Genomic DNA, 27,758 nt, shown 5'->3' with positions numbered 1-27,758 from the left:
GATCAGATTACACTTCATAAGAGTAAATATAAAAAGATATCTAGACTGTGAAGGTAAGGAGTTGGACTAGTTTTACACGCCTTGATTAAATGATTGCATAACATTGTGGCACAGATTTTGGTATTGAATTTCTTTACAGGTCTACGTTAAATTCCCTGGAATCCTGGATCATTGCTTTAACATGCATTCAGAGAACGGAAAGCAGTGTTACTGGGGTACAGACTAGATCCGTGAGAGATAATAGATGAATCATTTCATTTTGTAATGATTCAGTCACAAATGTCTGTCTAGGGTTCAACAGCAGTGAGTTGATCTGGATGTCTTGGATGTAACTTACGTGTAACCACAGAACATTTTGTTCATGATTTGCTTATTAACTCTAAACCAACAAATAATTACAACCAAATGGTCACTTTACAGGAAACGTTCAGGAAATGAAAGTATTTTGAAGAAACAAAAAAGAAACAGTACAATGAAACAGCTTTTTTGACTCTTCCACTACATTAACACAGACACCCACTCCCACATGTATGCTGCAGTACAATCTGGCACCATATTTACAGTGTCGAGACAGCGTCTGTATAGTGTCTAGTGTCTATCTCAAACAAATACACTGAATACAAATATGACAAGATAACACTTATTTTTCTCCCATTTTTAATGAAATGAAAGATCTAAGACTTTTTCTATATACACAAAAGGCTTAGTTCTCTCAAATGTTCACAGACATGTTCAAATCTGTAAGCGAGCACTTTGTCAACATTATAGATCCATCATACAGATGTAACATATCTAATAATAATCCATTTTATTCATAGAGTGCTTTTCACATTACTCGGACGCTTAACAGAGACAAAAACAAAGTCAATTTAAGTCAGTTTAACATCAGTAAAAGCAAGACAGACAAGCATGAAATGTGCATAAATCAAACATTAAATCCAAACGTAGATGATTAAACGGCATGATTTTTATGACACAGGTGTGCCTTGGGATGGTAGCAATTAAAGAAAACTCAGAAATGCACAGTTTTTATTACATAACACAAAGTCAAAGATGTTGCGAGTTTTTAGGGAGTATACCATTTGCATGCTGACTGCAGGAATGTCCATCAGAGCTGTTGCCTATAAATTGTACTACAATAAGCAATCTCCAAGGGGGTTCCTATGAATCTGGCGGTACGTTCAACCAACGTCCGGAGGGCAGGACCTCCACATCTTGCTTCTTCACCTGCAAGATCATCTTTGAGCAGGTGAAGATGTTGGATGTGGAGGTCATGCTGACCTGGTGTGGTTATACCTGATCTGCTGATATGACGCTGGTTGGATGTACAGCCAAATTCATGGCAACAACATGGTTTATGGTAGTAAAATGAACGTACAGTTTATGGACAACAGCTGGACATTCCTGCAGTCAGCATACCAATGGTACACTCCCCAAAACTTAAGGCATCTGTGGCATTGTGCTGTTTCACAAAACTTCATTTAAGACTGTCCCTTTATTGGCACCAGCTTAAGGCACACTTGTGTAACAACCTGTTGAATGAGCAATTTAAGAAGAAATGACCCAGAAATTAGCAAAAGAAAAAAGTAAGAACAAAGCAAAACAGTAAAAGCACCTGAAAATTAGGAGAAACAACAAGAAAACGCATGAGAAAGTTGAAAAAAATAAGCAAAACTGCTTGAAAATTATAATAATTATATAAGATATATTTAAATGTATCATTATGATAATTCTAAATGTAATTCTCTGGATTTTTTTCTCTAGCTTTTTTAGAAACTAATTTTCCAAATATACTGTTTCTTTTGTGTATGTTTTTGTTTAGTTTAAAACTAAAACCTGTTTGGCCACTTAACGGGCAGCTGGAAACAAGTTGTGAAACACAGCACTGATATACAGTACTATTACCTTGCAAGTTGATATGACAAACTTGTTAACAATGCTTATCTACACATCCAAAAACCAAGGCGATATTTAAATGTTTTATTCCCGAGAATAATCACTTACTTTTTATCCTGCTTGTCTGAGAAATGATGCTGCCCCCCCCGGGGGAAATGCTGGAATTGAGAGTTTATCTAAATCTGAGTCACAGTTGAAACAGTATCTGCAATCAAACATGTTATCTGTCATTGTGTCACGATCAGAAAAAAAAAAAACGTCTTCTGATGTGCCGATCCGTCTTGAGAAAGCCCCTATACTTCCATCAGCCAACTCTGTGTAGGCGGTCACAGTGCGTAAAACTGAAAGCAGTCATCCGCCTATTTAGTTACCTGTTTTATGAAAAGAAAGGAAAAGAAAGACACTTTAATTAGGCTTTGGATATGTTTGGATCAGGAGATCAGGGGCTCCTCCTTCTCCACCCACCACCGTGTTGGGAGAAACTTCTGCAGAGGTATGATATAGAAGAAGCGGGGCTGCATACGGGGCTGCTTACATTTTTTGCGTGGAAGAGACATTATCCAGGATTGAGCCTTCTGGAGTGCATTTGCAACGGAGACTTAACATTCACACCAGCAGTTTACCTTTAAAGGACTGATTTTCTTTCAAGAAAAAAAGCGATTTCTTTTTTAAGAACTGTTAAAAGCACGCTTCATGAAGAAGATGAAGCCGTGATGAATGCGCTTTCTACGGAGCATGGAGAGGGATATGCGCCTATCCTCCAGGGGCTGTGGGAGTCGATGAGAACGGGGCAGGAGGAGATCCTGCTCTCTCCTTACCTGCCTGCGTCTTACGCCTTCTTGACGCACGTCCTGCTCTGCGCACCTTTCCTCGCGCTGGACGCGATGGGGAGCGTGTGTCAACGGGTCCGCACATGGAGGATCACTGCAGGCTCGGATCCGCCGCCGTCTCTTCGAAGATGGTTTGACTGTTTCTGCAGGCTTCTGTACAGATACCTGACCACCGTCCTCCCCGCAACCGCTCTGTTACACTTAGTGAGGAGTCCCGCGTTGCCGGAGCTGGCTCCGTCCTGCTGGCAGCTCTTTGTGGAGGTGTTCGCGTGCTTACTGCTTTTTGACACGTTCTTCTTTATATGGCACATCGCCATGCACAGGTAATCAGTCTGCACCCGTGTCATGTCCAGTTTTTCTTCTGTATCTTTATTCTACTCTGTAAACAATTGCTGTTAATTTAAAGCCAATCTCCAACAGCTGTTTGTGTCAAACGGTTTGGTACTGTAGTTTGCAATGCATTTTGGGTTGCTCCACTTTCAGAAAAAGGGCAGCAGGGTGCTGCATGGAGAATTTGGAGCTCAGGTTTGATTTAAAGGGGCCCTGTTATGCTTTTTGAGGTTTTCCCTTTTCTATATTGTTTTGTGAAGTATTTTTGTGCTTGCAAGAAATAAGTAATACAGCCCCGAGTCTCTGTCTGAAACCACCAACTATAATACATCCATGGAAACCACTACTTTGGTGTTTATGTCCCCTAACATTGTGACATCATGATGTAACAAATAAAATAGTATGTGAATAGAGAGATCCAGCTGACCAATCAGAGCAGACTGGAGCTCTCAGTTGGCAGGACACATTTATAAGCACAATTTCCATTCATTTAAGAAGTCATGCAGCTCCTGCGTTGTCAACAACAGGGATCTTTAAATATTTCAAAATAAAATGCCTTGGGTCAACAACTGATTGGATTCCGTCCACAGAGACTGTCAGGGGGGCTTTTGTTTTAAAAATAGAAGCAGGGAAGTTTAAGTAAAACAGATGTCTTTGTATTTCCTCATCTCTGTGGCAGAGAGAGACTTTTAAACTGCAGTAAAAGGTGCTATAGTCACAATATAATTATCGAAACACCATTTCCCCCTCTATTTCTGCTCTCTATTTTCTTTGGCAGTGTGCACACACTAACTTGTTAACATGGTCAACAAAAAAAACAAAAAAACAACCCAGGTATGGTTTTGCTCAAACTATGCTGAAGCGTGCAATGTGAAACAGGCCAGAGGCACATAATGTGTTTGTTGAACATTAAAGCATGTCAGTCTATTCTAGTAGGCCCCCAAAATACGAATATGATCCCGAAAATGAGCATAATAGGGCCCCGTTAAAGTTAGTTTCGTAAATCTAACATTAGGCTAGTGCTTTTTATTTCTAAGTCAGTTTTCTTTTAGGAAAATAGACAGAAATAATTTGCCGAGGGCAGTTGGACAGCAGTTTAGACAGTTGTTTAGATGGTGATTAGAAGATTTTTTTTTTTGCCAGTATCGTGCTCATTTTGCTAAGAATGTTGGATATCAAACTGATGCTGAACAGGCTGTCTAGCTAGTTTTAATATGTCATTTACCAGAGAGGAGGAGATTTGAGTAGCTTAAAAGATTAGCCTATTTTGGTCGATTTATTTTGGTAACGGCAATAAAATGGTCTGCAGCTGAGGAATGACATTGTTGTTAACCTGGCAGTTAAGCACAAAGAGGCCAGCACTGGCAGGGGGAAGCAGCAGTAAAACAGAACATTAACCCACTAGAATGTTGTAGCATGTTGGGGATATGTGGGTCGCATTTTTGGTTTTGTAGCATTGAATTTGTAAAGTATTCTATGCTAATCTAATAAACACAACCCAATGTAGGGTTTATCTCCTTGCCCCTAGTTGCAAGGCATCCCATTATGCCTCAATATTCTCATAAACAGCTGTGGTTAATCCAGTAATTTACTGTATAATGTGGACATACAGAAATATACTATTTTCTGTTTTACAGTAATAGACTGTGAAGTAATTTCACAGTATGAATACTGTAAAATTACAATATTTTGCTGGTGTCTGCTGCCAGCTTTTTGCTGTTATTTAACATTAAAATATTTACAGTGTATACAGTTGATCATGGATGCTGCACTTGAAGGATGGATTTTTGATCTTTTTCCATGGCTATTTATCATTGCTTTGGGTTTCCTAAATCAATATCAGTTATAAGTAAATGCTATGTATATATAAGAGTATTTTTACTGCTTAACCTTTTTGCCAGGCAGCCAATTTCAGCTGGAAAACTGTTACCAGCTTCAGTTCCCCATCTGTGTTCTCTTTATATCCACCAGACTCCACTGATAAAAACAGTCATTTTAGCACGTCGAACACAGCAGCTGCTGGTCTACCGCTACTTCGATCGGTTCATTAGTTTGTGTTATTGTGTGACTTAAGTAAATTGGAAGGAATCCTTTTAAAAGCCAGATATTTTTTATGGTGTTTTTCAAAACATACTATACCATAATATTTTGTCTGACATTTGTATGACATACTATAGTATAACTCTTTTTAAATGAAATTTTTGACAGCATACTATAGTATGATTTTCCATTATATTTGATGACATGTTTTAGTGTGACTTTCTATGACATTTCTTCGACATACAACACTATGACTTTTTGTGACATTTTTTGATGACACACTACAGTATGACTTTTTTTCTATTTTTGATGACAAACTATACTAAGACTTTTTAAAGGTTACTGATGACAAAAATAATATGACTTTTATGACATTTTTGATAACATGCATTTTGGACAATATTCTTTACTATAAGTTTTTTATGCCATGTTGGATGCCGTTCTTTAATCTGACTTTTTTTCATGCCATTTTGAACGACATATGATACTGTGACTTTTTTGTCCCATTTGGTACAACATGCTATACTATAAATTTATACAATTTTTTTTAAGACATAGAATATATTTATATATAGTTTACATTATTATACCAGTTGGGACGAGATAATATGACTTTTTCTAAGCCATTTTGGACAACATATACTGTGATTCATTTATGCAATTCTGCAACATACTATGCTTTGGCCATTTTATGCCATTTTTGAAGACATGCTGTACTGTTGACTTTTTTATGCTACTTTGGACGACATACTACAAAATGACTTTTTCATACCAATCTGGATGACATACTGTACTATGACTTTTTGACGACATTTTTTTGCCATTTTGGACGACCAGCGGTTCTCTGAATTTTTATGCCATTTTAGCCCACATACTATAGTATGACTTTTTTATGCCATTTTGGACAACATAGTATACTGTGAGGTTTTTAATGCCATTTTTGGTGACATCCTATGCCATCATGTTTTTATGCCAATTTGGATAACATCTAGTCCAAAATCACAGGAAAAGTCATACTTTTGCATGTCATCCAAAATGCACAAAAAAGTCATACTATAGTATGATGTCAAAAATTACACAACAGTTATATTGCAGCATTTTGTCCAAAATCACAACAAAAAGTCATGCTATTGTATGCCATCCAAAATTGCAAAAAGGAAAATAATTCTGCATACTTCTGCTCTAAATCGCACAAAAAAGTCATACGATAGAATGTAATCGGAAGTCAAACCAAAAAGTCTATAGTATAGTATGTCATCCAATAACGCTGAAAAAAGTCATACTATAGTATGTCGTCCAAAAGCGCAAAAACAGTTATATTAAAGGTTGTTGTCCAAAATTTTCTTCAAAGCAATTACTTGGCGGGCCAGAACATAATCAAAGGCTTATTTAAGAAATTGATTGATTTAAAAAAAAAAGAAGAATGCAACTGAAATTTGCAATAGACCCGCTTTATAGGACACACATGTTTGGGATATGTAGAGAATGGATAAAAATAACTCAAGAAATAACAGAGGACATGGATAGGCCCATTATGAAATAAAATCATGAATTGTATATATAAAATTGAGTTATCAAATGTTCTTAATGAGCCTGGTTTATTTCCCCTTTTCATATTGTGAATAATAAATATATAGCAGCCTATCTACCTACTGCTTATTTTTTACACACAAAACATCACCAATTTGACTTTCTTTTCTCAGAATTTTTTCTAGCAAGAGAAAACGTCACTATCAAAAAGTCTAAAGAGGAAAGTTGACAAATGACAGTGAAAATAGTGCATTCATTGAAGAATGGAGAGACAAGTACGCATTCATCCTACCTGGTTTTGTGAATGCAAAGCCAGTGTGTCTTATCTGCAGTGAAGCTGTTGCTACGTGCAAAGAATACAATATCAGACGGCAAGTCAATGGATAGTATCTTTGCCTCCGTGAAACAGGTGCTCCTATCTGCAAGCTCCGCTACTCGCTGCATAGACGCGCGGTGTGTCTCAACATGCTATTTCATGTGGTTTGCAGCTGTTTTTTGGATGTCATATTTTGATTTCCTCTTTTTTTTTGTTTTTTCTTTGGCTTTTCATGCCTTTATTATTGTGCAGTCAGAGAGTGACAGGAAAGGGGGAGAGAGAACGGGGATGACACACAGCAAAAGGCTGCATGCCTGACTCAAACCCAGGCTGCTGCAAAGGACTCAACATACTATACTATGGTGTTGTTGGCCATTTTTTCAACATGCTATATTATGACATTTTTGACCTTTTTTGCCACTTTGTTTACTACATACGCATCTCTACAAGCTATAATATGTCGTTTCAGCCATTATGACATATCAAAGTCTGACATTTTTCAACATACTATACTGTGGCGTTTTAGGCCATTTTTTTAATGATGTTTTTGTCCCCCACACTTTGTATTGTATGACACATCTCCCAGAACTTTAATATGTCATTTTCAACCCATTTTATGACATGTCAAAATTTGAAAATTTTCAACATACTATACTATGGTATTATTATTTATTTACCATTTATTCGACATGCTTAAAAATGATGTTTTTTGCCTTTTTTCCATATATATAATATGTTGTTTTCAGCCATTTTTATGACACGTCAAAATTTGACATTTTTCAATAAACTATACTGTTACGTCTGACATATATGATGTTTTTTGCATTTTTTAGTCTTTTTTCTACTGTTTGCTATGACATCTGAATACAAGCTATAATATGTCATTTTAAGCCATTTTTATGACATTTCAGAATTTGAAATTATCCTCATACTATACAATGGTGTTTTAGGCCATTTTTTTCAATATGCCAAGTTATGATGTTTTTGGCCTTTTTTTCAATTTGTATACTATGACTCATCTCTCTGACTGATCTTTTATAAAGTCAAAATCCTAAATTTCATGACGTATTTTACTAGGGCGTTATGACACTTGGACTTTTCAAGCCTTTTTTTTTTTTTTACAATTTGTATAATATGACGCTTCTCTACAAGCTATAATATGTCATTTTCTCAGCAATGTTCATGACAAGTCTTGGAAATACTAAATACTATGGCGTTTTAAGACATTTTTTCAACCTGCTAAATCATAACGTTTTTGGCCTTTATTTCCACTTTGTATTCAGTGACACCTCTCTGCAAACTGCAAGATGTCATTTTTAGCCATTTTTGGGAAATGTCAAAATTTGACATTTTTGTCAAATATAGTATATTATGCGATTTTTGGCCATTTTTTCAACATGCTAAATTATGACCATTTTGGCCTTTTTTTGGCCTTTGTTTACACTTTGTATAATAAGATGCCTCTTTACAAGGTATATTATGTTGTTTTTAGCCATTTTTGGTACGTGTCAAAATTTGACATTTTTGCCATACTATAATATGTGATTTTTGGCCATTTTTTCAACATGCTAAATTAGGATGTTTTGGGCCCTTTTTGACCTCTGTTTCCACATTGTATACTACTACGCGTCTCTACAAGGTATAATATGTAGTTTTTAGCCATTTTTGGGACATGTCAAAATTTGACATTTTTGTCATACTATAGTATGCGATTTTTGCCATTTTTTCAACAAGCTAAATTATGATGTTTTTGGCCCTTTTTGGCCCATGTTTCCGTTTTGTATAATAAGTCGTGTCTCTACAAGGTATAATATGTTGTTTTTAGCCATTTTTGGGACATGTCAAAATTTGACATTTTTGCCATACTATAGTATGCGTTTTTTGGCCATTTTTTCAACATGCTAAATTATGATGTTTTTAATGTTTTTTGACCTCTGTTTCCACGTTGTATACTACTACGTGTCTCTACAAGGTATAATATGTAGTTTTTAGCCATTTTTGGGACATGTCAAAATTTGACATTTTTGTCATACTATAGTATGCGATTTTTGGCCATTTTTTCAAAATGCTAAATTATGATGTTTTTGGCCCTTTTTGGTCTATGTTTCCACGCTGTATACTACTACGCGTCTCTACAAGGTATAATATGTAGTTTTTAGCCATTTTTGGGACATGTCAAAATTTGACATTTTTTTCATACTATTGTATGCAATTTTCGCCCATTTTTCAACATGCTAAATTATGAAGTTTTTGGCCCTTTTGGGCCTATGTTTCCTAGTTGTATAATACGGCATGTCTCTACATGGCATAATATGCAGTTTTTAGCCATTTATGGGACATGTCAAAATTTGACATTTTTGTCATACTATATTATGCGATTTTTGGCCATTTTTTCAACAAGCTAAATTATGATGTTTTTGGCCCTTTCTGACCTCTGTTTCCACGTTGTATACTACTACCCGTCTCTACGAGGTATAATATGTAGTTTTAAGCCATTTTTGGGACATGTCAAAATTTGACATTTTTGCCATACTATAGTATGTGATTTTTGGCCATTTTTTCAACATGCTAAATTATGATGTTTTTGGCCCTTTTTGGCCTATGTTTCCATTTTGTATGATAAGTCGTGTCTCTACAAGGTATAATATGTAGTTTTTAGCCATTTTTGGGACATGTCAAAATTTGACATTTTTGCCATACTATAGTATGCGATTTTTGGCCATTTTTTCAACATGCTAAATTATGATGTTTTTAATGTTTTTTGACCTCTGTTTCCACGTTGTATACTACTACGCGTCTCTACGAGGTATAATATGTAGTTTTTAGCCATTTTTGGGACATGTCAAAATTTTAAATTTTTGTCATACTATAGTATGCGATTTTTGGCCATTTTTTCAACATGCTAAATTATGATGCTTTTTGCCCTTTTTGGCCTATGTTTCCATTTTGTATAATAAGTCTTGTCTCTACAAGGTATAATATGTAGTTTTTAGCCATTTTTGGGACGTGTCAAAATTTGACATTTTTGCCATACTATAGTATGCGATTTTTGCTCATTTTTCAACAAGCTAAATTATGATGTTTTTGGCCCTTTCTGACCTCTGTTTCCACGTTGTATACTACTACCCGTCTCTACGAGGTATAATATGTAGTTTTAAGCCATTTTTGGGACGTGTCAAAATTTGACATTTTTGCCATACTATAGTATGTGATTTTTGGCCATTTTTTCAACATGCTAAATTATGATGTTTTTGGCCCTTTTTGGCCTATGTTTCCACGTTGTATACGACTATGTGTCTCTACAAGCTATATAATATACTTTTTAGCCATTTTTGGGACATGTCAAAATTTGACATTTTTGTCATACTATAGTATGCGATTTTTGGCCATTTTTTCAACATGCTAAATTATGATGTTTTTGGCCCTTTTTGGCCTATGTTTCCATTTTGTATAATAAGTCTTGTCTCTACACGGTATAATATGTTGTTTTTAGCCATTTTTGGTACGTGTCAAAATTTGACATTTTTGCCATACTATAGTATGCGATTTTTGGCCATTTTTTCAACATGCTAAATTATAATGTTTTTGGCCCTTTCTGACCTCTGATTCCACGTTGTATACTACTATGCGTCTCTACGAGGTATAATATGTAGTTTTAAGCCATTTTTGGGACATGTCAAAATTTGACATTTTTGCCATACTATAGTATGTGATTTTTGGCCATTTTTTCAACAAGCTAAACTGTGATGTTTTTGATGTTTGTTGACCTCTTTTTCCACGTTTTATACTACTATGCGTCTCTACAAGGTATAATATGTAGTTTTTAGCCATTTTTGGGATATGTCAAAAATTGACATTTTTGCCATACTATAGTATGTGATTTTTGGCCATTTTTTCAACATGCTAAACTATGACGTTTTTGATGTTTTTTGACCTCTGTTTCCACGTTTTATACTACTACGCGTCTCTACAAGGTATAATATGTAGTTTTTAGCCATTTTTGGGATATGTCAAAATTTGACATTCTTGTCATACTATAGTATGCGATTTTTGCTCATTTTTCAACATGCTAAATTATGATGTTTTTGGCCCTTTTTGGCCTATGTTTCCATTTTGTATACCACTACGTGTCTCTACAAGCTATATAATATACTTTTTAGCCATTTTTGGGAAATGTCAAAATTTGAAATTTTTGTCATACTATAGTATGCGATTTTTGGCCATTTTTTCAACATGCTAAATTATGATGTTTTTGGCCCTTTTTGGCCTATGTTTCCATTTTGTATAATAAGTCGTGTCTCTACAAGGTATAATATGTTGTTTTTAGCCATTTTTGGTACGTGTCAAAATTTGACATTTTTGCCATACGTATGCGATTTTTGCTCATTTTTCAACATGCTAAATTATGATGTTTTTGGCCCTTTTTGGCCTATGTTTCCATTTTGTATACTACTATGCGTCTCTACGAGGTATAATATGTAGTTTTTAGCCATTTTTGGGACATGTCAAAATTCAACATTTTTGCCATACTATAGTATGAGATTTTTGGCAATTTTTTCAACATGCTAAATTCTGATGTTTTGGGCCCTTTTTGGCCTATGTTTCCATTTTGTATACCACTACGCGTCTCTACAAGCTATATAATATACTTTTTAGCCATTTTTGGAATATGTCAAAATTTGACATTTTTGCCATACTATAGTATGTGATTTTTGGCCATTTTTTCAACATGCTAAATTATGATGTTTTTGGCCCTTTTTTGGCCTATGTTTCCATTTTGTATAATAAGTTGTGTCTCTACAAGGTAAAATATGTTGTTTTTAGCCATTTTTGGTACGTGTCAAAATTTGACATTTTTGCCATACTATAGTATGCGATTTTTGGCCATTTTTTCAACAAGCTAAATTATGATGTTTTTGGCCCTTTCTGACCTCTGTTTCCACGTTGTATACTACTATGCGTCTCTACGAGGTATAATATGTAGTTTTTAGCCATTTTTGGGACATGTCAAAATTCAACATTTTTGCCATACTATAGTATGTGATTTTTGGCCATTTTTTCAACATGCTAAATTATGATGTTTTTGGCCCTTTTTGGCCTATGTTTCCACGTTGTATACGACTACGTGTCTCTACAAGCTATATAATATACTTTTTAGCCATTTTTGGGACATGTCAAAATTTGAAATTTTTGTCATACTATAGTATGCGATTTTTGGCCATTTTTTCAACATGCTAAATTATGATGTTTTTGGCCCTTTTTGGCCTATGTTTCCATTTTGTATACCACTACGTGTCTCTACAAGCTATATAATATACTTTTTAGCCATTTTTGGAATATGTCAAAATTTGACATTTTTGCCATACTATAGTATGCGATTTTTGCTCATTTTTCAACATGCTAAATTATGATGTTTTTGGCCCTTTTTGGCCTATGTTTCCATTTTGTATACCACTACGTGTCTCTACAAGCTATATAATATACTTTTTAGCCATTTTTGGGAAATGTCAAAATTTGAAATTTTTGTCATACTATAGTATGAGATTTTTGGCAATTTTTTCAACATGCTAAATTATGATGTTTTTGGCCCTTTTTGGCCTATGTTTCCATTTTGTATACCACTACGTGTCTCTACAAGCTATATAATATACTTTTTAGCCATTTTTGGAATATGTCAAAATTTGACATTTTTGCCATACTATAGTATGCGATTTTTGGCCATTTTTTCAACAAGCTAAACTATGATGTTTTTGATGTTTTTTGACCTCTTTTTCCACGTTTTATACAACTACGTGTCTCTACAAGGTATAATATGTAGTTTTTAGCCATTTTTGGTACGTGTCAAAATTCAACATTTTTGCCATACTATAGTATGCGATTTTTGGCCATTTTTTCAACAAGCTAAATTATGATGTTTTTGGCCCTTTCTGACCTCTGTTTCCACGTTTTATACTACTACGCGTCTCTACGAGGTATAATATGTAGTTTTAAGCCATTTTTGGGACATGTCAAAATTTGAAATTTTTGTCATATGCGATTTTTGCTCATTTTTCAACAAGCTAAATTATGATGTTTTTGGCCCTTTTTGGCCTATGTTTCCATTTTGTATAATAAGTCTTGTCTCTACAAGGTATAATATGTTGTTTTTAGCCATTTTTGGTACGTGTCAAAATTTGACATTTTTGCCATACTATAGTATGCGATTTTTGCTCATTTTTCAACATGCTAAATTATGATGTTTTTGGCCCTTTTTGACCTCTGTTTCCACATTGTATACCACTACGCATCTCTACAAGCTATATTATATTGTTTTTAGCCATTTTTGGGACATGTCAAAATTTGACATTTTTGTCATACTATAGTATGCGATTTTTGGCCATTTTTTCAATATGCTAAATTATGATGTTTTTGGCCCTTTTTGGCCTATGTTTCCATTTTGTATAATAAGTCTTGTCTCTACAAGGTATAATATGTTGTTTTTAGCCATTTTTGGGATATGTCAAAATTTGACATTTTTGCCATACTATAGTATGCGATTTTTGGCCATTTTTTCAACATGCTAAATTATGATGTTTTTGGCCCTTTCTGACCTCTGTTTCCACGTTGTATACCACTACGCGTCTCTACAAGCTATATTATATTGTTTTTAGCCATTTTTGGGACATGTCAAAATTTGAAATTTTTGTCATACTATAGTATGCGATTTTTGGCCATTTTTTCAACATGCTAAATTATGATGTTTTTGGCCCTTTTTGGCCTATGTTTCCATTTTGTATAATAAGTCTTGTCTCTACAAGGTATAATATGTAGTTTTTAGCCATTTTTGGGACGTGTCAAAATTTGACATTTTTGTCATACTATAGTATGCGATTTTTGGCCAATTTTTCAACAAGCTAAATGATGATGTTTTTGGCCCTTTTTTGTCCATGTTTCCACGTTGTATAATACGATGCGTGTCTACACGGCATAATATGCAGTTTTTAGCCATTTTTGGGACATGTCAAAATTTGACATTTTTTTTACACTATAGTATGCGATTTTTGGCCATTTTTTCAACATGCTAAATTATGATGTTTTTGGCCCTTTTTGGCCTATGTTTCCACTTTGTATAATAAGTCGTGTCTCTCAATGCTATATTATGTTATTTTTAGCAATTTTTTGGTACGTGTCAAAATTTGACTTTTTTGCCATACTAGTATGTGATTTTTGGCCATTTTTTCAACATGCTAAATTATGATGTTTTTGGCCCTTTTTGGCCTATGTTTCCATTTTGTATAATAAGTCTTGTCTCTACAAGGTATAATATGTAGTTTTTAGCCATTTTTGGGACGTGTCAAAATTTGACATTTTTGCCATACTATAGTATGCGATTTTTGCTCATTTTTCAACATGCTAAATTTTGATGTTTTTGGCCCTTTCTGACCTCTGTTTCCACGTTGTATACTGCTACGCATCTCTACGAGGTATAATATGTAGTTTTTAGCCATTTTTGGGACATGTCAAAATTCAACATTTTTGCCATACTATAGTATGTGATTTTTGGCCATTTTTTCAACATGCTAAATTATGATGTTTTTGGCCCTTTTTGGCCTATGTTTCCATTTTGTATAATAAGTCGTGTCTCTACAAGGTATAATATGTTGTTTTTAGCCATTTTTGGTACGTGTCAAAATTGGACATTTTTGCCATACTATAGTATGCGATTTTTGGCCATTTTTTCAACAAGCTAAACTATGACGTTTTTGATGTTTTTTGACCTCTTTTTCCACGTTTTATACAACTACGTGTCTTTACAAGGTATAATATGTAGTTTTTAGCCATTTTTGGTACGTGTCAAAATTTGACATTTTTGCCATACTATAGTATGCGATTTTTGGCCATTTTTTCAACAAGCTAAATTATGATGTTTTTGGCCCTTTCTGACCTCTGTTTCCACATTTTATACTACTACGCGTCTCTACAAGGTATAATATGTAGTTTTAAGCCATTTTTGGGACATGTCAAAATTTGACATTTTTGTCATACTATAGTATGCGATTTTTGCTCATTTTTCAACAAGCTAAATTATGATGTTTTTGGCCCTTTTTGGCCTATGTTTCCATTTTGTATAATAAGTCGTGTCTCTACAAGGTATAATATGTTGTTTTTAGCCATTTTTGGTACGTGTCAAAATTCAACATTTTTGCCATACTATAGTATGTGATTTTTGGCCATTTTTTCAACATGCTAAATTATGATGTTTTTGGCCCTTTTTGGCCTATGTTTCCATTTTGTATAATAAGTCTTGTCTCTACAAGGTATAATATGTTGTTTTTAGCCATTTTTGGGATATGTCAAAAATTGACATTTTTGCCATACTATAGTATGCGATTTTTGGCCATTTTTTCAACATGCTAAATTATGATGTTTTTGGCCCTTTCTGACCTCTGTTTCCACGTTGTATACTACTACGCGTCTCTACGAGGTATAATATGTTGTTTTTAGCCATTTTTGGTACGTGTCAAAATTCAACATTTTTGCCATACTATAGTATGCGATTTTTGGCCATTTTTTCAACAAGCTAAATTATGATGTTTTTGGCCCTTTTTGGCCTATGTTTCCACGTTGTATACTACTACGAGTCTCTACGAGGTATAATATGTTGTTTTTAGCCATTTTTGGTACGTGTCAAAATTTGACATTTTTGCCATACTATAGTATGTGATTTTTGGCCATTTTTTCAACATGCTAAACTATGACGTTTTTGATGTTTTTTTTACCTCTGTTTCCACGTTTTATACTACTACGCGTCTTTACAAGGTATAATATGTAGTTTTTAGCCATTTTTGGGATATGTCAAAATTTGACATTTTTGTCATACTATAGTATGCGATTTTTGGCCAATTTTTCAACAAGCTAAATGATGATGTTTTTGGCCCTTTTTTGTCCATGTTTCCACGTTGTATAATACGATGCGTGTCTACACGGCATAATATGCAGTTTTTAGCCATTTTTGGGACATGTCAAAATTTGACATTTTTTTTACACTATAGTATGCGATTTTTGGCCATTTTTTCAACATGCTAAATTATGATGTTTTTGGCCCTTTTTGGCCTATGTTTCCACTTTGTATAATAAGTCGTGTCTCTCAATGCTATATTATGTTATTTTTAGCAATTTTTTGGTACGTGTCAAAATTTGACTTTTTTGCCATACTAGTATGTGATTTTTGGCCATTTTTTCAACATGCTAAATTATGATGTTTTTGGCCCTTTTTGGCCTATGTTTCCATTTTGTATAATAAGTCTTGTCTCTACAAGGTATAATATGTAGTTTTTAGCCATTTTTGGGACGTGTCAAAATTTGACATTTTTGCCATACTATAGTATGCGATTTTTGCTCATTTTTCAACATGCTAAATTATGATGTTTTTGGCCCTTTCTGACCTCTGTTTCCACGTTGTATACTGCTACGCATCTCTACGAGGTATAATATGTAGTTTTTAGCCATTTTTGGGACATGTCAAAATTCAACATTTTTGCCATACTATAGTATGTGATTTTTGGCCATTTTTTCAACATGCTAAATTATGATGTTTTTGGCCCTTTTTGGCCTATGTTTCCATTTTGTATAATAAGTCGTGTCTCTACAAGGTATAATATGTTGTTTTGAGCCATTTTTGGTACGTGTCAAAATTTGACATTTTTGCCATACTATAGTATGCGATTTTTGGCCATTTTTTCAACAAGCTAAACTATGACGTTTTGATGTTTTTTGACCTCTTTTTCCACGTTTTATACAACTACGTGTCTCTACAAGGTATAATATGTAGTTTTTAGCCATTTTTGGTACGTGTCAAAATTTGACATTTTTGCCATACTATAGTATGCGATTTTTGGCCATTTTTTCAACAAGCTAAATTATGATGTTTTTGGCCCTTTCTGACCTCTGTTTCCACATTTTATACTACTACGCGTCTCTACAAGGTATAATATGTAGTTTTAAGCCATTTTTGGGACATGTCAAAATTTGACATTTTTGTCATACTATAGTATGCGATTTTTGCTCATTTTTCAACAAGCTAAATTATGATGTTTTTGGCCCTTTTTGGCCTATGTTTCCATTTTGTATAATAAGTCGTGTCTCTACAAGGTATAATATGTTGTTTTTAGCCATTTTTGGTACGTGTCAAAATTGGACATTTTTGCCATACTATAGTATGCGATTTTTGGCCATTTTTTCAACAAGCTAAATTATGATGTTTTTGGCCCTTTCTGACCTCTGTTTCCACGTTTTATACTACTACGCGTCTCTACAAGGTATAATATGTAGTTTTAAGCCATTTTTGGTACGTGTCAAAATTTGACATTTTTGCCATACTATAGTATGCGATTTTTGCTCATTTTTCAACATGCTAAATTATGATGTTTTTGGCCCTTTTTGGCCTATGTTTCCATTTTGTATAATAAGTCTTGTCTCTACAAGGTATAATATGTAGTTTTTAGCCATTTTTGGGACGTGTCAAAATTTGACATTTTTGCCATACTATAGTATGCGATTTTTGCTCATTTTTCAACATGCTAAATTATGATGTTTTTGGCCCTTTCTGACCTCTGTTTCCACGTTGTATACTACTACGCGTCTCTACGAGGTATAATATGTTGTTTTTAGCCATTTTTGGTACGTGTCAAAATTCAACATTTTTGCCATACTATAGTATGTGATTTTTGGCCATTTTTTCAACATGCTAAATTATGATGTTTTTGGCCCTTTTTGGCCTATGTTTCCATTTTGTATAATAAGTCGTGTCTCTACAAGGTATAATATGTTGTTTTGAGCCATTTTTGGTACGTGTCAAAATTTGACATTTTTGCCATACTATAGTATGCGATTTTTGGCCATTTTTTCAACAAGCTAAACTATGACGTTTTTGATGTTTTTTGACCTCTTTTTCCACGTTTTATACAACTACGTGTCTCTACAAGGTATAATATGTAGTTTTTAGCCATTTTTGGTACGTGTCAAAATTTGACATTTTTGCCATACTATAGTATGCGATTTTTGGCCATTTTTTCAACAAGCTAAATTATGATGTTTTTGGCCCTTTCTGACCTCTGTTTCCACATTTTATACTACTACGCGTCTCTACAAGGTATAATATGTAGTTTTAAGCCATTTTTGGGACATGTCAAAATTTGACATTTTTGTCATACTATAGTATGCGATTTTTGCTCATTTTTCAACAAGCTAAATTATGATGTTTTTGGCCCTTTTTGGCCTATGTTTCCATTTTGTATAATAAGTCGTGTCTCTACAAGGTATAATATGTTGTTTTTAGCCATTTTTGGTACGTGTCAAAATTTGACATTTTTGCCATACTATAGTATGCGATTTTTGGCCATTTTTTCAACAAGCTAAATTATGATGTTTTTGGCCCTTTCTGACCTCTGTTTCCACGTTTTATACTACTACGCGTCTCTACAAGGTATAATATGTAGTTTTAAGCCATTTTTGGTGCGTGTCAAAATTTGACATTTTGCCATACTATAGTATGTGATTTTTGGCCATTTTTCAACATGCTAAATTATGATGTTTTTGATGTTTTTTTACCTATGTTTCCATTTTGTATAATAAGTCTTGTCTCTACAAGGTATAATATGTAGTTTTAAGCCATTTTTGGTACGTGTCAAAATTTGACATTTTTGCCATACTATAGTATGCGATTTTTGCTCATTTTTCAACATGCTAAATTATGATGTTTTTGGCCCTTTCTGACCTCTGTTTCCACGTTGTATACTGCTACGCATCTCTACGAGGTATAATATGTAGTTTTTAGCCATTTTTGGGACATGTCAAAATTCAACATTTTTGCCATACTATAGTATGTGATTTTTGGCCATTTTTTCAACATGCTAAATTATGATGTTTTTGGCCCTTTTTGGCCTATGTTTCCATTTTGTATAATAAGTCGTGTCTCTACAAGGTATAATATGTTGTTTTGAGCCATTTTTGGTACGTGTCAAAATTTGACATTTTTGCCATACTATAGTATGCGATTTTTGGCCATTTTTTCAACAAGCTAAATTATGATGTTTTTGGCCCTTTCTGACCTCTGTTTCCACGTTGTATACTAAGTCGTCTCTACAAGGTATAATATGTAGTTTTAAGCCATTTTTGGGACATGTCAAAATTTGACATTTTTGTCATACTATAGTATGCGATTTTTGCTCATTTTTCAACATGCTAAATTATGATGTTTTTGGCCCTTTTTGGCCTATGTTTCCATTTTATATAATAAGTCGTGTCTCTACAAGGTATAATATGTTGTTTTCAGCCATTTTTGGTACGTGTCAAAATTTGACATTTTTGCCATACTATAGTATGCGATTTTTGGCCATTTTTTCAACAAGCTAAATTATGATGTTTTTGGCCCTTTCTGACCTCTGTTTCCACGTTGTATACTACTACGCGTCTCTACGAGGTATAATATGTTGTTTTTAGCCATTTTTGGTACGTGTCAAAATTCAACATTTTTGCCATACTATAGTATGTGATTTTTGGCCATTTTTTCAACATGCTAAATTATGATGTTTTTGGCCCTTTTTGGCCTATGTTTCCATTTTGTATAATAAGTCTTGTCTCTACAAGGTATAATATGTTGTTTTTAGCCATTTTTGGGATATGTCAAAATTTGACATTTTTGCCATACTATAGTATGCGATTTTTGGCCATTTTTTCAACAAGCTAAATTATGATGTTTTTGGCCCTTTCTGACCTCTGTTTCCACGTTGTATACCACTACGCGTCTCTACAAGCTATATTATATTGTTTTTAGCCATTTTTGGGACATGTCAAAATTTGAAATTTTTGTCATACTATAGTATGCGATTTTTGGCCATTTTTTCAACATGCTAAATTATGATGTTTTTGGCCCTTTTTGGCCTATGTTTCCATTTTGTATAATAAGTCTTGTCTCTACAAGGTATAATATGTTGTTTTTAGCCATTTTTGGTACGTGTCAAAATTTGACATTTTTGCCATACTATAGTATGCGATTTTTGGCCATTTTTTCAACAAGCTAAATTATGATGTTTTTGGCCCTTTTTGGCCTATGTTTCCACGTTGTATACTACTACGAGTCTCTACGAGGTATAATATGTTGTTTTTAGCCATTTTTGGTACGTGTCAAAATTCGACATTTTTGCCATACTATAGTATGTGATTTTTGGCCATTTTTTCAACATGCTAAACTATGACGTTTTTGATGTTTTTTTTACCTCTGTTTCCACGTTTTATACTACTACGCGTCTTTACAAGGTATAATATGTAGTTTTTAGCCATTTTTGGGATATGTCAAAATTTGACATTTTTGTCATACTATAGTATGCGATTTTTGGCCAATTTTTCAACAAGCTAAATGATGATGTTTTTGGCCCTTTTTTGTCCATGTTTCCACGTTGTATAATACGATGCGTGTCTACACGGCATAATATGCAGTTTTTAGCCATTTTTGGGACATGTCAAAATTTGACATTTTTTTTACACTATAGTATGCGATTTTTGGCCATTTTTTCAACATGCTAAATTATGATGTTTTTGGCCCTTTTTGGCCTATGTTTCCACTTTGTATAATAAGTCGTGTCTCTCAATGCTATATTATGTTATTTTTAGCAATTTTTTGGTACGTGTCAAAATTTGACTTTTTTGCCATACTAGTATGTGATTTTTGGCCATTTTTTCAACATGCTAAATTATGATGTTTTTGGCCCTTTTTGGCCTATGTTTCCATTTTGTATAATAAGTCTTGTCTCTACAAGGTATAATATGTAGTTTTTAGCCATTTTTGGGACGTGTCAAAATTTGACATTTTTGCCATACTATAGTATGCGATTTTTGCTCATTTTTCAACATGCTAAATTTTGATGTTTTTGGCCCTTTCTGACCTCTGTTTCCACGTTGTATACTGCTACGCATCTCTACGAGGTATAATATGTAGTTTTTAGCCATTTTTGGGACATGTCAAAATTCAACATTTTTGCCATACTATAGTATGTGATTTTTGGCCATTTTTTCAACATGCTAAATTATGATGTTTTTGGCCCTTTTTGGCCTATGTTTCCATTTTGTATAATAAGTCGTGTCTCTACAAGGTATAATATGTTGTTTTGAGCCATTTTTGGTACGTGTCAAAATTTGACATTTTTGCCATACTATAGTATGCGATTTTTGGCCATTTTTTCAACAAGCTAAACTATGACGTTTTTGATGTTTTTTGACCTCTTTTTCCACGTTTTATACAACTACGTGTCTCTACAAGGTATAATATGTAGTTTTTAGCCATTTTTGGTACGTGTCAAAATTTGACATTTTTGCCATACTATAGTATGCGATTTTTGGCCATTTTTTCAACAAGCTAAATTATGATGTTTTTGGCCCTTTCTGACCTCTGTTTCCACATTTTATACTACTACGCGTCTCTACAAGGTATAATATGTAGTTTTAAGCCATTTTTGGGACATGTCAAAATTTGACATTTTTGTCATACTATAGTATGCGATTTTTGCTCATTTTTCAACAAGCTAAATTATGATGTTTTTGGCCCTTTTTGGCCTATGTTTCCATTTTGTATAATAAGTCGTGTCTCTACAAGGTATAATATGTTGTTTTTAGCCATTTTTGGTACGTGTCAAAATTGGACATTTTTGCCATACTATAGTATGCGATTTTTGGCCATTTTTTCAACAAGCTAAATTATGATGTTTTTGGCCCTTTCTGACCTCTGTTTCCACGTTTTATACTACTACGCGTCTCTACAAGGTATAATATGTAGTTTTAAGCCATTTTTGGTACGTGTCAAAATTTGACATTTTTGCCATACTATAGTATGCGATTTTTGCTCATTTTTCAACATGCTAAATTATGATGTTTTTGGCCCTTTTTGGCCTATGTTTCCATTTTGTATAATAAGTCTTGTCTCTACAAGGTATAATATGTAGTTTTTAGCCATTTTTGGGACGTGTCAAAATTTGACATTTTTGCCATACTATAGTATGCGATTTTTGCTCATTTTTCAACATGCTAAATTATGATGTTTTTGGCCCTTTCTGACCTCTGTTTCCACGTTGTATACTGCTACGCATCTCTACGAGGTATAATATGTAGTTTTTAGCCATTTTTGGGACATGTCAAAATTCAACATTTTTGCCATACTATAGTATGTGATTTTTGGCCATTTTTTCAACATGCTAAATTATGATGTTTTTGGCCCTTTTTGGCCTATGTTTCCATTTTGTATAATAAGTCGTGTCTCTACAAGGTATAATATATTGTTTTGAGCCATTTTTGGTACGTGTCAAAATTTGACATTTTTGCCATACTATAGTATGCGATTTTTGGCCATTTTTTCAACAAGATAAATTATGATGTTTTTGGCCCTTTTTGACCTCTGTTTCCACGTTGTATACCACTACGCGTCTCTACAAGCTATATTATATTGTTTTCAGCCATTTTTGGGACATGTCAAAATTTGACATTTTTGTCATACTATAGTATACGATTTTTGGCCAATTTTTCAACAAGCTAAATTATGATGTTTTTGGCCCTTTCTGACCTCTGTTTCCACGTTGTATACTACTACGCGTCTCTACGAGGTATAATATGTAGTTTTTAGCCATTTTTGGGACATGTCAAAATTTGACATTTTTGTCATACTATAGTATGCGATTTTTGCTCATTTTCCAACAAGCTAAATTATGATGTTTTTGGCCCTTTTTGGCCTATGTTTCCATTTTGTATAATAAGTCGTGTCTCTACAAGGTATAATATGTTGTTTTTAGCCATTTTTGGTACGTGTCAAAATTGGACATTTTTGCCAAACGAAAGAATGCAATTTTTGGCCATTTTTTCAACAAGCTAAATTATGATGTTTTTGGCCCTTTCTGACCTCTGTTTCCACGTTGTATACTACTACCCGTCTCTACGAGGTATAATATGTAGTTTTTAGCCATTTTTGGGACATGTCAAAATTTGACATTTTTGTCATACTATAGTATGCGATTTTTGGCGATTTTTTCTGCATGCTAAATTATGATGTTTCATGCCCTTTTTGACCTCTGTTTCCACGTTTTATACTACTACGCATTTCTACAAGGTATAATTTGTAGTTTTTAGCCATTTTTGGGACATGTCAAAATTTGACATTTTTGTCATACTATAGTATGCGATTTTTGGCCATTTTTTCAACATGCTAAATTATAATGTTTTTGGCCCTTTTTGACCTCTGTTTCCACGTTGTATACCACTACGTGTCTCTATAAGGTATAATATGTTGTTTTTAGCCATTTTTGGGACATGTCAAAATTTGACATTTTTGCCATAATATAGTATGCGATTTTTGGCCATTTTTTCAACATGCCAAATTACGACGTTTTTGGCCCTTTTTGACCTCTGTTTCCACGTTGTATACTACTACGCGGCTCTACAAGGTATAATATGAAATTTTTAGCCATTTTTGGGAAATGTCAAAATTTGAAATTTTTGTCATACTATAGTATGCGATTTTTGGCCATTATTTCAACATGCTAAATTATGATGTTTTTGGCCCTTTTTGACCTCTGTTTCTACGTTGTATACTACTATGTGTTTCCAAAAAGTATAATATGTAGTTTTTAGCCATTTTTGGGAAATGTCAAAATTTGACATTTTTGTCATACTATAGCCATTTTTTCTACATGCTAAATTATGATGTTTCTGGCCCTTTTTGACCTCTGTTTCCACGTTGTATACTACTACGCGTCTCTACAAGATACAATAGGTAGTATTTAGCCATTTTTTGGACATGTCAAAATTTGACATTTTTGCCATAATATAGTATGCGATTTTTTGCCATTTTTTCAACATGCCAAATTACGACGTTTTTGGCCCTTTTTGACCTCTGTTTCCACGTTGTATACTACTACGCGTCTCTACAAGGTATAATATGAAATTTTTAGCAATTTTTGGTACGTGTCAAAATTTGAAATTTTTGTCATACTATAGTATGCGATTTTTGGCCATTTTTTCTACATGCTAAATTATGATGTTTCTGGTCCTTGTTGACCTCTGTTTCCATGTTGTATACTACTACGCATCTCTACAAGGTATAATATGTAGTTTTTAGCCATTTTTGGGACATGTCAAAATTTGACATTTTTGTCATACTATAGGATGCGAGTTTTTGGCCATTTTTTCAACATGCTAAATTATGACGCTTTTGGCCCTTTTTGGTCCATGTTTCCATGTTGTATAATACGACGCGTCTCTACATGGTATAATATGCAGTTTTTAGCCATTTTTGGGACATGTCAAAATTTGAAATTTTTGTCATACTATAGTATGCGATTTTTGGCCATTTTTTCAACATGCTAAATTATGATGTTTTTAATCTTATTTGACCTCTGTTTCCACGTTGTATACTACTACGCGTCTCTACAAGGTAAAATATGTAGTTTTCAACCATTTTTATGACATGTCAAAATTTGACATTTTTTGACATACTATACTATGTTGTTTTCTGGAATTTGTTAGACATGCTCAATTGTGACGTTTTTGACTTGTTTTTCTTCTATTTTCCCCACTTTTTACACTATGATGCATCTGTACAAGCTACGATATGTCGTTTTTTTAGCCATTTTTATTGAAATCTGACATTTTTCGACATACTTTAATATGGCGTTTTTGGACATTTCTTTGAAATGCTAAATTGTGACTTTTTTGGCTTTTTTAGCCTTAATTTCCACTTACTATGCCAAGAGTGTAAGCTAAAATAGCTGTCTATGTGCTCTTCATTAGGGTTCCCTGGCTCTACCGCAACATCCACCAGCAGCACCACCAGCACCACATACCCTTTGCTCTGGCAGCTCAGGACAGCAGCCCACTGGAGCTGTTATTGCTGCTGCTGCTGGCTCTTAACAGTGCCTGGCTGGTAGGCTGCCACCCTCTGAGTGAGGCTGTTTTCCACCTCGTCAACAGCTGGCTGGCTGTGGAGGACCACTGTGGCTACAACCTGCCCTGGGCTCTGCACAGACTGCTGCCCTGTCTGGGAGGAGCCCCCTGCCATCAAGCCCATCACACACTCCACAGTGTCAACTACGCCCCTTATTTCACCCACTGGGACCTCCTCTTTGGCACATACCGTGCCCCAGTGCAGTATTTACAAGCAGAGTGACAAAACTGTTGCACATAGCAAACTGAGGATTTCTCAAGTTACAGCAAAGCCGTCAAATGAAGGATTCAGTTTACAACAAATTGACCATTGTAATTTCAGCCACCCACTCCTACAGTATCAAGACATTATGAGAGTTGTAGCTACAAATTGCCTTTTATAAGAAAATGATTGAAATCTATTTTATTCTCTAAACAAGACTTCATACTTTTTATTTCTTTGTCAACGATCTGAGTATTCACTAATGAGCAAACTTAATGTTCACATACTTTATTTACAATATGAAGCCAACAATGGCACTGTAGCACTCAAATCTACAGCTGCTCTGAATCAAGTGCATGCTGCACCAGATGAGGAGAGCAGAGGGACGACATAACAAATCAAGACAATGAAACAATGGACAAATGCTTCAAACAATGTGCAGCTCATTTGCCTTCGTGATATGGGAGTGCTTTTGGATGGATTCACATGCTTTCATTTAGTAGGCGCTCATAGGTAAAGGGAAGATTACATATTGAGCAGATGTCTGCTGATATTCACACATTCAAGGCTACTCAAAGAGAAGTTTGAGGTACTCTCAAATTGGTATGGTTAATTGGAAGCTACAGCCAAAAGAAAGTTAGCTTAACTTAGCATAAACACTGGAAATGGGAAAACAGCGAGCACGCCTCAGCAGAGACTCCAGGAAGTGACGACACCTGGCACATAAAATGTAAAACAACAAAACTTATGTAAAGATGAAACTAACATGTATAGGTATAGAAATGTTAAAATGTTAATTGGTGGGCTTAAGGTCCTGAAATGTGAATCTTTATCATTTTATTTCTAGCAAGAGCCAATAGTCTTCCTCTGGGACAGAAATATGAAGCCAACAGCAGTGCCAAAAACTGCAGTTCCTCAAATAGCCACTTGAGGCTTGCTCCAAAAGCTAGTCAATCCCCATAGACCCCCATGTTAAAATGCTGAACTTTACAGCAGGAGTAAACATGTGTACAGCCTGGTACAAATAGTCTTTATAGCTAATTTCAACATCCATTACAACTTTACATTTAAATGTTATCAAGACTTAAAGTTCTACATAAGTAAGGTCGCTTCAGGTGACAAGTGGGCATTTGTTGGCAAGTTGCTATCACGCCAATGTTGATTAGCCAATGCAACCATGGTGCAACCCAGATTAACAAAGTATAGGCATAGCTGTGACTGTCTCTATTTCAACGCGCTTTTGGTCCATGAAAGTTAATTATTACTTGTTCAACATTTGGTTGTACTATAAGACCCTCTTGTGAATCTGATATTCAGTTTTTCCTGTAAATACATTTTGTTTAATTGGTGTTAAGCCTGGTTTAACAGTGCAAATTAGCATTAGCATCATCACAGATAACTATGTTGTTAAATCCACCGTCCTAACTAAGCCAGAAGCTAGCGTTATCTCCAGCCTCGTTACCAAATATGGTAAATCCAAAATTCCAAGAAGGCGCCGGCAAAAGCGCCCAACTCAAGGCATCAAAATAGGATGGTTTATGCTAAGATAAGCTAAATTGACAGCTGGCTGCAGCTTAATATTTACCATATAGATGTAAGGGTAGTATGTTTCTTGTAATCTAACTCTTAGAGGGAAGGCAAATAAGCATATTTCCCATTTTTAATATAGCTAAATCATTTGATATTTGTCTTTCAATTATCATGAAAGGTAAAGCAAGTTGTGCAAATTCTAAATATTGTATTTGGACTGTCTACCATTTAGGATTAATGTAAATATTTTGAAGTGAACATTCCTATTTGAGCCAAATATTTATGTATGTTGTTGTATGTTTGTATTTTGTAAAGATTCTGCTATGTTCAATGCTCTATTTGGTCACTTAAGTATGAGAAAATGTATGAAAGCGGGACACTGGTTTGGTGTTTTGATGTTGGCCTCAGGTTCAAGTTTCTGCTGTGCTGCTGTGGTGAGTGATTTGTATGCCCTGGGCCCCTCAGCTTCCTACCCCGTCTGTTAACAGATTCCATATGGATTTGGCCGAGCAATGAAAACCACATGTTTTTAGAGATGACAAGTCTTTTAGTCCCTTTGTGCATCTGTAACCTTTGTAATTTGTTTTACAAGGGAGGAATGGCAATCAATACCTTTAAAAATCCGACAATAACAACATGCTCTGGGTTTATTTCCCACAGAATTGAGCTGGAGTTATGCCAGATGATTTCTGGCTACCTTTCCATCATGCTGTGCTCACATGAAAAAAAGGACAGCAAAGAGGTCCAGATTGCTCAACTTTCCTACACTTCACCACAGTGAGGTATGGGGTCTAACACTGAATGAAATGGTGTCAAATGCATTTCCTGTAAAGAGACAAGTATATTTCGCATTATTTTACCTTCGCAATGATGTGTCTTTTTCAACATGATTTTAACATGTAATAATAAAACACATTTTTCTCATACTCTTGCCTCTCAATAACAACCTTTTATATATTTTTTGAGGGTCTCTGGTCAGCGAAAGTCATTAGTTTTAATGAAGAGTGACAGTTGTGCCGTTCTTTTTGTGCTGACTTAAAGTGAAGACATTGTTCTGAGAAAGCAGTCTCGTCATCCTACAGTATTAACTACACTGAACATCTGTTTTTCATTTCTAACTCTT

At 34.4% G+C, this 27,758-nt stretch overlaps 1 protein-coding gene and 1 long non-coding RNA gene across 2 annotated transcripts; one reads left to right on the top strand and one right to left on the bottom strand.

Moving 5' to 3' along the window:
• Positions 1 to 640: 640 nt before the first annotated feature.
• Positions 641 to 8,399, bottom strand: LOC148189808 (uncharacterized). Its single transcript, XR_015776491.1, has 2 exons — positions 2,715 to 8,399; positions 641 to 2,267 (listed from the first exon to the last, which is right to left on the bottom strand). It is a non-coding gene; the product is annotated as an uncharacterized LOC148189808 (long non-coding RNA).
• Positions 2,127 to 27,561, top strand: ch25hl3 (cholesterol 25-hydroxylase like 3). The gene is made up of 2 exons (XM_042488780.2): positions 2,127 to 3,049; positions 24,751 to 27,561. The coding sequence occupies exons 1-2, from the start codon at positions 2,610 to 2,612 to the stop codon at positions 25,124 to 25,126; spliced, it is 816 nt and encodes a 271-aa protein (XP_042344714.1). The 5' UTR covers positions 2,127 to 2,609; the 3' UTR covers positions 25,127 to 27,561.
• The last annotated feature ends 197 nt before the right edge of the window (positions 27,562 to 27,758 follow it).

This window comes from Plectropomus leopardus, chromosome 4 (genome assembly GCF_026936395.1).
Source record: "Plectropomus leopardus strain MGB_pleo_1.0 chromosome 4, ASM2693639v1, whole genome shotgun sequence".
Classification (NCBI taxonomy): Eukaryota; Metazoa; Chordata; class Actinopteri; order Perciformes; family Serranidae; genus Plectropomus; species Plectropomus leopardus.
The sequence above is the reverse complement of the archived record's forward strand: the minus strand, read 5'-3'. Positions and strand labels throughout refer to the sequence as shown.